A 13,310-nucleotide genomic window follows, 5' to 3' on the forward strand; every position below is an offset into this window, starting at 1 on the left:
CAATGAGCAGTCATGTAATACATGCAAACACATAAAACAAGGAGACAGTCATTTTACACATGAAACATAAAGCTCAGACATTCAATGACTAAAGGAGCCCCAATGCCACAGTGGCTAAAGCAACTGTGCTGCTAATTAGGCCAACGGTTCAAACCCACCACCCAAACAAGATGTGGCAGTCTCCTTCTGCAAAAATGTAGAGCCTTAGAAATCCAATGAGGCAGTTCATCTCTGTTCAGTAAGTCACTATGGGTCAGAATCAACAGAAACCAAACCAAATCACTGGCATCGAGTCTATGCTGAATCATAGCAATCCTATAGGGCCGGGTAAAATTGCCCCTGTGGGTTCCCGAGACTGTAATTCTTTATGGGAGTAGAAAGCCCATCTTTCTCCTGCAGAATGGCTGGTGGTTTCTAACTGCAGTCCTCACTTGCACTTAGCAGCCCAACATCACCCTCAGATAACAGCACCTGGCAGATTCGGGTTCTAGTTTAGGTCTGGCTGTCTTCACATGGTAGGAGCCCTGGTAGGGGAGTGGGTTACACACTGGACTGCTAACCACAAGGTCAGTAGTTTGAACCTACCACCTGCTGTATAGGAGAAAGAGGAAGCTTACTCCTGTAGAGATTTGCAGCCATGGAAACCCAAAAACCTGTAGAGTTGTTTTGTTTGGGAATTGACTAAATGGCAGTGAGCTTGTTTTTGTCTTCACGTGAAGCCCACTTGGTGTCCATAGTCTCCTATGCCTTTTGACTTATTCCTATGATTGAAAAGTTTGATTTGTTAGCACATAGGTGTACATTGAGTTACCATATATACGCGAGTATAAGCCAACCCGAATATCAGCCACAGCACCTAATTTTGAAAACAGTTTCTTGATTTGTTAGCACATAGGTGTACATTGAGTTACTGTATATACTCGAGTATAAGCCAACCCGAATATCAGCCAAGGCACCTAATTTTACCACAAAAACTGCATTAAAAATGTGCTGAAAGAAGTACATAGTAAGTGGAGAGGAAATGTTTTGAGAATGATGAGGGCAATGAATGTACAAATGTGCTTTACACAATTGATGTATGTATGGATTGTGATAAGAGTTGTATGAGCCCTTAATAAAACAATTTTTTAAAAAGTACATAGTAAAAGGTACAGACTTCCAATTATTATTTAATAAGGCAGACATAGAAAGCTTCCTCTTTAATGATGACGTTAAAACTTCTGATGATGATTAAGTCTAAGAACTCCCACAATTAAGATTCTTACCTCGGAATTCTAATCCTCGAAGTTGGAAGGTGACAAGACCATTTCCAATTTCAATCAAATGAACAAATGCATTGAGGTAATCTGAAGCCAAAATAAAGCAATCTCCAGAACTGTAGTTACCCCAGCGACCAAGAAGCAAATCTCCACAGAGGGACTCCTGCAGGGATCTTGTTAGGTGCTCATAAAAGATGGAGTTGAGGTTATTGTCATCACTCCCTAAAGGCAGGAACAAATAGATGGTCAATGAACATTATGTCCAATGTATTCAGACATAGAAATTAGCAAGTTGTCATGTGAATAGGGGTAAAATCAGACTCACATAAAAAAGAAACCCTGTTCTCTTATTTTGATTGATTATATGAAAACCTCTTATTTTCTCCTGTTTTATATCTTCTTGGAGCCCTGGTGGTAAAGCGGTTACACATTGGGCTGCTACCCACAAGGTCAACAATTCGAAACCACCAGCTGCCTTCTCTGGAGAAGGAAGAAGCTGTCTACTCCCATAAAGATTTACTATCTTGGAAACCTACAGGGGCAGTTGTACTTTGTTTTCTAGGATCACTATGATTTGGAAATTATTCCATAGCAGCGTGTTTGGCTTGGGGTTTTTGAATACCCTCTTGCAAAAACCCTGGTGGCACAGTAGTTAAAGTGATCATCTGACAACCAAAAGTTCAGTGGTATAAATTCATCATCTGCTCTGAAGGCAAAACACTACAGTTTGCTTCTCTAAAGATGGAAACCATATGATACTGTTCTATGCTGAGTTAGAATTAAAATCATTATGAGTTAGAATCAACTCAATAGTAGTGTTTGTGGTTTTGGATACCTCTTAGGGAAGCCTGGTAGCATAAGAGTTAAGCACCCAGCTGATAACCCACATACTGGTGGTTTAAATCCACCAGACAACTCTCTGGGGGAAGACCCAGTGACCCTCTTCCATAAAGATTACAGCCAAGCTAGCTGAGGGGAGCAGTCCTCCTTTATCACACATGGTTGCTATGAATTGGCTCATTAGCACCTTATTATGAGCATATACTCCTTAGATTTATACTTTTATTTACTTTTAACTACTGTCTAAAAGCAGATGACTTACAAATATATCTCTCCAGCTGAGATCACTTGGCTGAATTCTAGGCTTGTATATCTACTTTTAAAACTTAATATCTTCTCTCAGATGTCTCAAATATACATCTTCAACATGACAAGAGGGGTTCCCTCCCTATGTCCCCTCCTCAGTGAACAGCAGTACTATTCAATCAGTAGTCTTCTCTACAACTCTTTCACGTGCAAGTCTCTCTGGTTTGCCTTTTTCAACTATTACTTGAATCGTTCTAGCTTCCTTGATCTCCATTCCTACCCTAGCCCAAGGTACATAATCTGTCATATGAACAACCACAACAGTCATGTGACTCCACTATGTATATTCACTGAGAACTGTGATCCTGTCTGTCCTCAACTCACAGCCAGAATGACTTTCCTTGTTTGTTTGTTTTTAATTTTACTGGGGGCTCAAACAACTCTTATCACAATCCATACATACATAAATTGTGTAAAGCACATTTGTACATTCACAATGACTTGTCAATGAAAAGGCCTGCATGTGTTGCCCAGGACACTCAAAATTCATTGCTTGAAATCCCTCAGCTTTTCAATGCTCTTGAGATAGAGACAAAATACAATCTAAAATTCCCCATTCATCTGTCAGTTTGTCTTATTGAGGTGGTGTTTATGTCTCTGTGATGCTGGAAGCTATGCTACTAGTCATTCAAATACCATTAGGGTCACACATGGTAAACAGGGTTTACCACTCACTGGTTGATGCCAAGACATTTGGAAGTCAGCTACCTGGTCAGTTGACAAGAGGTGTTTCATATTTGGGCCCATTCCTAAGAAAGGCAACTCAGTTGAACCCAGAAATTATTGAACAATATCATTAACATTACATGCAAGTAAAATTTTGTTAAAGATAATTCAAATATGGTTGCCGCAATAAACTAAAAGAAATCTTCAAGAAATTCAAGTTGGCTTCAGAAGAGGACATGGCACAAGGGATATGAATGCTGACATCAGCCGGATCTTGACTGACAACAAAGACTACCAGAAAGATGTGTCCTTGTCTTTCATCGACTACGGAAAGGCATTTGACTCTGTGGATCATAACAAACTACAGATAATGTTGCAAAGAATGGGAATTCCAGAATATTTCACAGTATTCATGAGGCAAAAGTACATAGACCTAGAGGCGGCCCTTCAAACAGCCCAAGAGCATATTGCATGGCTTGAAATCAGGGTTGTATTTTTTACCCATACTTAGTCAGTCTGCGTGCTGACCACGTCCTCTGCGAAGGTGGACTGTCCGAAGAGGGATGAAGCAGGAGGACTGAGGATGGCTCGTGAGCAATGAAGACGATAGTCCTGCTTGCTGAAAGGGAAGAGGACTTGAAGCACTTACTGACAAAGATCAAACAAACAAACAAAACTGCAGACTTCAGGACAGATTGCAACTCAAAGTAAAGACATCAAACATCCTCGCGACTGGACCAATTGATTACATCATGATAAATGGAGGAAAGATGAAGTTGTCAAGGTTTTTATTTGACTAGAATCCACAAGCAATGCTCATGGAAGTAGTAGTCAAGGAATAAAATGATGTGTTGTATTAGAAAAATCTGTTCCACGTGATCTATTTAAAGTGTTAAAGAGAAAAGATATTACTTAGAGGACGAGATGACCTAACTTTAAATCATTTTATTTTAAAATACTTCATGTGAACGTGAAAGCTGGACAGTGAGGAATGGTGCATTTGAATCATGGTTGGTGAAGGACATTGAACATGTCACGGGCTGCCAGAAGAACAAGAAAATCGGTCCTGGAGGAAGTATGTACAGCCAGAATACTTAGAACCGAGGATGGTTACAACTTACAACACATCATTTTATTTCTTGACTACTACTGCCATGAGACTTTGTCTCATGTAATTGGACATGTTGACCTAAATGATCAAAACCCTATTGGTCAAACATTTATACTTGTTGAGTAATAGATGCACTGGGTCAACCCATCTGGTCACGGGCTTTCTTCTTTTTTGCTGCCCCTCTACTTTGCCACGCAAGATGTCCTTCTCCAGGGATCGGTCTCTCCTGACAACATGTCCAGTCTCTGAGGAGCATTCTGCCTATACTTCTTCTAACATAGATTTCTGTGTTCTCCATGGCGCTTTCAATATTCTTCACTAGAACCATAAGTCAAATGCATCGGTTCTATGGTCTTCTTTATTCATTGGCCACTTTTCACATGCATATGAGGTGATGGAAAGTACCATGGCTTATGTCAGGCCCACCCTAGTCCTCAAAATGATATCTTTACTCTTTGTAACTTGTGAAAGATTTCGTGTAGCAGATTTGCCCAATGCAATACATTCTTTGATTTCTTTACTGCTCTTTCCATGAGAATTGATTGTGGAGCCAAGCAAAATGAAATCCGTGTCAACTTCAACCCTTTCCCAATTTATTGCAGTGCTGTCTATTGGTCCAGTTTTGAGGATTTGTGTTTTCTTTGGATTATCTGGTAATCCATACCTGCAGTCCTTGCTTTTCATAAGCCAGTACTTCAAGTTCATCAGTAAGGGTTTGGGTATGGAAATGTGCATTTTCTTTATCTCAACTCCCAATCAAGCACTTCAAGATTAGAGATAAGTGTTTGAAGAGAAGGCTAGATAAACCTGGAAGTCCTCAAGGTCAATGGTCCTTGTGGATGAGGGTGGGAGGGAGGGGTGGAAAGGCTTAGGGGAAAGTTTGCATTCAAGCCCTTTACTGTAGGAATATGTTTTACTTTGCAGGTAAATTCTAACTCTCAAAAACCAGAAAGGCGACGTGCTGCAAAATGATCATGCCTAAAGCAAAACCGAAGGCTTGAGACCTAGATTCAGGAAACCAGAGAGAAAGGCTGCAAATTTGCTGAGGGTGCCATAGCTTTGTATCCTTGAGACATGGTTACAATCGGTGACTACAGAGAGGTAAAGATGAGTCCTGCGAGCCCTACATAAGGAAGATGCAGCTCAAAGAAATGTATAAAATAACACTGTTACAAAATAGCTCAGCTTATGGCTCTCGGCTGGGCATGCACTACAGTTAAAAGTTGATTTGTAATTAGTTTACTTATATCTTCATTATGACGAATGGGAAGAATAAACTGTTCCATGACTGAGTCATGTCATACCATGCTGTCTAATAAAGTAATGGAACGCTTAATCTTCTATCTATTTTAAGACTGAATTATCTGACCATTTGCATTCATTTTCTCTGATGAATTTGCATGCATCTGAGTTAGTAATTAGATTTTACTTTGAATATTTGGTACTTTTAGAGAAAAGGCCTGAGTGAGGGAATTAACCTTTTGTAATTGTTCAAATGGCTGACTGTCTAAAGTAAAAAGAATGATTAAAACCACTAACAATAGAGATTTGACATGTGGCCTCTTCTTAGAACTCATTGACCACACAACTGCATTATTAGAATAAAATGAAAGAACAATACGGTAAAATAAAGGCAAGATGTGCTTATAAAAAGTGGAGGCCCAGAGCCAATCTGTAGGTAATTGGACATCCCCTTACAGAAGGGTCATGGGGAGAAGACAGGCCAGTCTGGGTGCAGTATAGCACCGATGAAACATACAGCTTTCCTCTGGTTCTTTAACGCTTCCTCTCCCCTCACTATCATGACCCTAATTCTACCTTACAAATCTGGCTAGACCAGAGCACGTACATGGGTACAGATAAGAGCCGAAAACACAGGGAATATAGGACAGATAAACTCCTTGGGACCAATATTGAGAGTAGCTATACCAGGAGGGGAAGGGGAAGTAGGGTGGGGGTAGGAGAGAAAGGGGGAACTGATCACAATGACCTATGTATACCCCCTCCCATGGGGACAGACAACAGACAGAGAGTAAAGGGAGACATCAGGCAGTGAAAGACATGAAAAAAATAATAATAATTTATAAATTATCAAGGGTTCGTGAAGGAGGGAGGGGCAAAAAATGAGCTGATACCAAGGGCTCCAGCAGAAAGAAAATGCTTTGAAAACAGTGATGGTAACATATGCACAAATGTGCTTGAAACAATAGATGGATGTATGGATTGTGATAAGAGTTGTACGAGCCCCCAATAAAATGATTTAAAAAAAACAAAACTCTGCATCTGTTATGTTTTCCATAGTTATACTGACATAAAATTCAATAAAAATTATATCTGGCTCTCAAAGTATTTTCAATTTTTATTTCAAGGTAATTTTATTTATGTGACTCAAATATGAACAGTGTACATAGTGCAATTCTTCCTAGACAACATTTGTGGCCCAAGGAAGAGAGTGAGGTAGATAAAAATAGAGAACCGTTAAAAGTTCACTTTCTAAAATGTAGAAATGAGAAGTGGTTTACAATGAGGTTATACAGCGAACCCTCGCTACTTCGCGCTTCGACTTCCGTGGCTTCACTCTATCGCGGTTTTTGCGGAACGGCGCATGCTCTGTCATTACTGCCACTGATTGGCTCATACTGTACACGCTTGATGCCATAAATAATATAATAAATAATGATCATTGTAACGTCCAAAATGTTTTACTGTATTTTCCCTTTTTCGTTTAATAAATTGGGTAATACGAGTGTAATGGTGACTAAAGGGTGTTTTTTCTTGTCCTCTGTGCTCTAACTACGAAAATATTTGATTTACAAATAAGGGATCCTACTTCGCGGAATTTCATTTATCACGGTAGGGTCTAGAACCGATTAACCGCGATAAACGAGGGTTCACTGTAGAAGGAGAAAAGTAGACTGATTTATAATAATTCATTGTATTTGCTAACTTGGCGATGCCCCATTGTTTGGTCAAGCACAAGTGTAGATGTTACCATGAAGGCATTTGGAAGATTAGTAGATGCAATGGACATTTCAGTCCCTGACTCCAAGGTTGCTTTGTCGTTGGGGGCCATTGAGTTGGTTCTGACCCAGAGTGCCCTGATGCACAACAGAACGAAACACCCTCCAGCCCGGGTCACCCTCCCAGTGAGCTCAGGCTTTAGCCCTGGTGTTAATCCAAGTCTTTGTTGTCAATCCATCTTTTTTTTTTTTGTGTGATGCCCCTTTACATTATCAAACATGATGTCATTTTTTAGGGGCTAGTCTGTCCTGACAATATGTCCAAATTATGTAAGATGAAGTCTTGCCATCCTTGCATCTGAGGAACACTTTGGCCTTACTTCTTCTGACATCGATTGGTTTGTCCTTTCAGCAGTACATGTACTTTCAATATTCTTCTCCCATCCTGATGCCACATTCTTCTTCATATAAGCCAGCTTCTCTGGTGATTGGCTCAGCATACAGACTGAATAAGTATGGTGAGAGGATACAGTCCTGCCACACATCTTTCCTGATTTTAAAACATGCAGTATTCTGTTCTGTTTGCACAACTGCCTCTTGATTCATATACAAGTTCCACAGGAATACAATGAAGTGTTATATAGTGTCCATTCTTCTCAAGAATATCCATAGTTTGTTATGATCCACAAAGTCGAATGTCTTCACACAGTCAATAAAACAGAAGTAAACATCTTTCTGGTATTCTCGGCTTTGAGCCAAGGTCCATCTGACATCAACAATGGTGTCCCTTGTCCACATTCTCTTCTAAATCCAGCATGAACCTCTGGCAGTTCCCTGTCAATGTACTGCTGCAAATGTTGCTAGATGATCTTCAGCAAAATTTTACTTGCACGTGCTATCAAGGATCTTGTTTTATAGATTGGGCATTCTGTTGGGTCACCCTTCTTTGGAATGGGCACAGATACAGATTTCTTCCAGTCAGTTGGTCAAGTAGATGTCTTCCAAATTTCCTTGCATAGATGAGTGTTTTCAGTGTTTCATCAACATTTTGAAGCATTTCAGTGATAGTCTATTAATTCCTGGAACCTTGTTTTTGGTAAATGTTTTTCGTTCTGCTTGAACGTCTTCCTTCAGAACCATTGGTTCTTGCGCATATGCCACCTCTTGAAATAGTGGAATGTCAACTAATTCTTTTTGGTACAGTGTCTCTGTGTCTTCTTTGTATCTTCTTTTGATGGTTTCTGTATCACTCAATATTTAGCCTATAGAATCTTTCAAGATTGCAATTTGAGGCTTGAATTTTTTCTTGAATTCTTTCAGTGTAAGATATGCTAGTGTGCTTTTCCCTTTTGTTTTCTTAATTCTAGGTCTTTGCATATTTTATTAAAATGCTTGGCTTTGTCTTCTCCAGCTTCCCTTTGAAATTTTGTATTCAGCTCTTTGACTCCAACCTTGCTTCCATTTGCTTTAGCTCCTCTACAATTAAGAGCAAGTTAGAGTCTCTTCTGACATCCTCCTCATTTTTTTCTTAATTTCCTATCTTTTTAATGACCTTTTGCTTTCTTCATGAATAATGTTCTTGGCTCTAAGGAGATTACCCCTATTAATATGTGTGGGCCTCATCAAAACAATTGAAGGCCTTAAGAGCAACAAGTAAGGTTTACAAAGGGAGAAGGATTCTTCCAACACTACAATGGAGATCTCCTCCAAGTTTCCAGCCCACTGCCTCGCCTACAGAGTTTGGACATGCTGGCCCCCACAGTCATGTGAGCCAATTCCTTAAAGTGTATCTATTTCTTCTTTCCTTCCTTCTTCTATCCCTTCCTCCCTCCCTTTTCTCCTTCTCCCATTTTTCTGTTCTATTCACTTACACGTTTTTTTCAATTCCTCCATTTTTTCTGAAGAACACGGACTAACATAATTTTCTCACAGATAAATCCTTTCTAAGTATAGTCTTGAGTCCCTTTTTAAAAACTTTATCATAAGGAAGTTTCCAAAAGTTTGTAGAGAAATTGAATTGAGGGCTAATGGAATTTTTCCATGAAATACTTGAAGCCCACACATAGTCTGGATCCTAGAATGACTTTCCAAGGGATTCTTTGCTAAAAGACTAATCCCAAGAGGAGCAGTCTGCATTTGATGTTTACAGTACTCAAAATAAAATGCCTCCATCCGCTACCAACCAGGTAGACTGGAGTTCAAGGCACTCCCATGTGTGTCACAGTAGAATGATGCTCCATGTGGTTGCAATCACTGTTCTCTCAGAAGTAGATCACCAGGCCTTTCTTCTGAGAAGCTCTTCTGAGATGGGCAAAAATTGCGCACAATAATTGTCTGTGCCACTCGAAGACTCCTCATTTTAAAGTACCTACATAATTCTAAATAATAGAGGGATCTATTTCCAAACCAAATCAAGATATTTGACCAGCCTGTTGTTCTTATGAGCCCTCCAGTCAGTCCTGAACTCGTAACAGCTCTAGGCACAACAAAGAAACACTGTCAGCCTATTTCCGAATTTCTACCTTACAGTGGACATAGCTACCAAGAAATGCACTGTTTTCACTATGATTAAAACTAATGAGCACACGGACTGTCCATTGGGACTGCAGAAGTCCATATATATAACAAAATAAATAAATATGCTAGAAGGAGGGGAAAATAGTATCTTCATACCTGGATCCTTTTCAATTTGGACAGCCAGTCTTGTATTGGAATTATCCACTCGCTTGGTACTAGAAAGGGCAAAGCAAAAGGTGGGGAGGTAAAAGACATAATTAGATCCTTATGAATCAAAAGGGTGGCTTGAAGAAATGAGCTATATGACTAGAGAATTCAGAGGAAAGAGTTCACAGAATTAAGATGATTAATATGATTACTTCAATTAGATGTGAAGGATCTAATGACAAGGAAGAGAAGGAAAAGAAGAATATGAAAGGAAAAAATGAGCGCTTCTCTAAGTTTTGGGGGGTGATCTTATGTCTTACAAATTTTGAGCACTGGGTCCACACAATAAAAGCAAGCACTAGAACTGACAATGGAAGGTCACCCACCTTGAGAATCGAGAACAATCGTTTTATTCTTTTCATATCGATTCCAGAAAATCATGGTGAGTAATCAATGTCTCTGCAATGTGCTTTCATAAGTTGACTGCATTCTTTTAGACCTCTCCTTGGGGTGAGCCATGAGCAAAACACAACCCTCACAAACTTAGGAAAAGACGTATCATCTGTAGCCATTATAGGAGGAGGTGGCCACAAAAACTGGTTTTCAGCCTATACAGTCACGACAACTTACCTTAGTTAATAGCTTTGCAAACTAGCCTGGGTTTCTGAAAGGCGCTCCATTGGGTGCAGAGTGACTCTATTTCTGACTGACCATCGGGCAACATCAATCTCACCCTAGTAGCTTCTTGCAAGCCAGGCCAACTCACTTTTATTTTGAAAGCTTCACCTATGCTGGAAGGGCTACACAGCTAGAAAACCTTTCAAAGGGCATTGATCTGCTCTGCTGTGAGAGACAATTGCTGGCCAGCTTTATCTTTTTACTTCAGAAAGGAGGTCTCGTCATCCTTGGCAATCGGAATTGAGGACGCAGAACTATTTAGAACCTGCACAAATGGCAATTTCACATGATTAAGCATAAAATATATGCCAGTTAGAAAGGGCGTTCTTAGATAAGAACTATATCCGCACTGACCATAGGGCTGGCGCAAAGTTTGAACATAATGAGGCCTTCACTAAAATGTGTTTTTCGCGGCCTGGACCCTGCCTTGGATGAGACCCCTTCCTGTTCACTGCGGGCAAACACAAAGCACACAGCAACATGCTCCAACCAGCTGGTGGCCAGTTCTCTTTTTATGTCTTCTGCATGTCCCAGGCTCCGTTTCCTGTCACCCCATCAAGCTTTGCAAGCATCGCTTCCTCTGCCAGAGGGCTCTCTTTCCATTCCTGCCTGTTTTCCTAGTTGACTCCTCTCATCTTTCCAATCTCAGCTCAAGTATCCCTTTCTCTGGGAGTTTTCCTAACTCCTGCTCTGGGTGAGACTCCATTGCCTTAGGCTCTTTCATAGATCAGGCCCCTTCTTTGGAATGTTCCTTATGGAAAGATTAATAATAAGGGTGAGAACTGATGTTTATGGAGCAATTGCTTGTTTTACGTCCTATTTTAAATAATGTACATTATTAACTCAGTATATCCACATGATCGATCTAAGAAAAAAGTCCTATTATTATATCCATTTTTTTTCCTCAGAGGGGCAGTAATATTAACTAAACTGCTTGAGTTAATAGGGAGTAGTGTCAGGTGTTAACACTTGGAGTCTGGTGTTAGAGGCCTTACTTCACATCAGCCAGGCATTTCTTTGTGTAATTATTTGAGTCAACCTGACTCTTACATCAGATCCTGAGCACTACAGGAACATGCCTATTTTTCACGACTGGCAGATAGGAGGTACAAAATAACTGGAATTAACGAATGGTAGAAGATAATGCTGCTATGGAAGTTCCTCTCTCTCAAAACAGTGACTACACTAAAAGGAAACTGCCATGTGCTGCTGGCTTGCTGGTAAATGTGACCTTTAGAAGGGGTGAATACATGAGTGGCAATTGGAGTGGTGCTTAACAGGAAACTTCCAAACACAGACTTCCTTTGTGAATTTCCCTCTTGGGAATCAGAACAGATAAAAAGATACTTGGATAAAACTAGAATTCAAATAAATGAAAAGACATTTCTTCCTCTAGAACAAGAGTACTCTATTTTACTTCACATGTCTCATACATTTGAGAACCATCCAGTCAGGGTCCAGTTTAGGCTTTGTGGAGCAGACCATGTGGATGGGGGGGAAAGAAGGAATAATCTCTTACATTTAAAAAAGGCTGCAAACCCCAGCATGTTGTAACCCTATTACTGCTTCAATTTTCCTTCCAAATACCCTTAGAGTAGCTTTGAAAACAACAGAGCCTAGGATAGCTAAACATGAAGTAAACGACAACATTCTAACAGAGCTAAAATCCCATCTCTGTGTAATTATTCCCTGAATGGAATTTTAATTTCACCTTAAGACCCAGGACAAATGGAATTTTCAGTGGCAAAATACACAATTTTTAAAGTAGGATTAAGCCAAAGAAAATTCATTTACCAAACTCCTTAGGGAACTAAAGCACCTACAACTATGCTTACTGGAAAGCTATCTTCTCTAAAGGCTAGGCAATGCCTAGCGCTAATCTAATCAACAATAACCGAGCTAAACTGTGTGTGCCCTAGGGCCTCTGGCTCTCAGCACACCCTCCTCTGAGGTGAGCTGTCAGCACCCTAGATAATTTGAGCTTTCCTCCAGTGCTCTCCTTCTAAAACTTTGGTGCTTACCACTCAAAGGTGCTAATTAGCTCTGTAATTGGATTTCCTGGTTTAACTGCCCTATTGTGTGAGCATCACTTCTGTTGCTCAAAGACAAAGCGGGCTTGTACCTTACTTCCCCCACCTCCATGGGACATGCATACGTGGCAGGTGAGCACCTGCATGCATATCTTTCAGTGATCTCTCTGCCTGACAAAGATGCTGTGCACTGCTGGGCCTAATGCTTAGTGACGGGCCTTTCTAACTAAGTTTGCTACCCATCAACTAAGTAGAAAGCTTTAACTTCTGCTTTCCCTGCTGGATGTTATCAGAGGTGACTTGGTAGTAGAAAATTAGGACTTATATGGATGGCTACCACTTTGTGGTGTCCGTGGAAGCAACAAGGGGAGCAGCCAATAAGATACTCCTACCTCTCCTAGTCAGGGAAGTATTAGTGAAGGCCTGGTGGTCAATCAGAACCTCCAGCTGTATCAAGCAGTAATAATAACATGGACCTGCCTGTGGGTCAGTGGGGACTGACTGGTAAAAATAGAATTCTAGCCCACCTAGTAGTAACAACACAGTGAGTATATTTTTCCTAGTGTCAGAGAAAACAAAGATCTAAATAAGCGAAAACAGAGATGTAAGTAAGTAATGTATATAAGTATCTAAGTAAGTAACGATCCAGCATGTAATACTAAAAGTGCCAACATTTTACTAAAATATTTGTTGTCATGAGAAGTATAACATGTAAATGCATAAGAAAAAATAATGAATAGATATCAGCACTTTGATTAAAGCAATGTTAAAATTAGCTGATAAAATTATCAGCCAT

At 40.1% G+C, this 13,310-nt stretch overlaps 1 protein-coding gene across 7 annotated transcripts in view; it reads right to left on the reverse strand.

Annotated features, from left to right (window-relative positions):
• PCNX2 (pecanex 2) overlaps positions 1 to 13,310 on the reverse strand; it is a 326,649-nt gene that overhangs the window by 61,546 nt on the left and 251,793 nt on the right. For all 7 annotated transcript variants that reach the window (XM_045297999.1, XM_045297998.1, XM_045297997.1 and 4 more), the window contains 2 exons: positions 9,816 to 9,874; positions 1,266 to 1,481 (listed from right to left, as the gene is read on the reverse strand). In XM_045297999.1, the coding sequence (XP_045153934.1) occupies positions 1,266 to 1,481; positions 9,816 to 9,874 (275 nt within the window). The remainder of the gene's footprint in view (positions 1 to 1,265; positions 1,482 to 9,815; positions 9,875 to 13,310) is intronic.

Source organism: Echinops telfairi, unplaced genomic scaffold, assembly GCF_000313985.2.
Source record: "Echinops telfairi isolate 266 unplaced genomic scaffold, ASM31398v2 ScPeMD7_7424;HRSCAF=8462, whole genome shotgun sequence".
NCBI classification, from domain to species: Eukaryota; Metazoa; Chordata; class Mammalia; order Afrosoricida; family Tenrecidae; genus Echinops; species Echinops telfairi.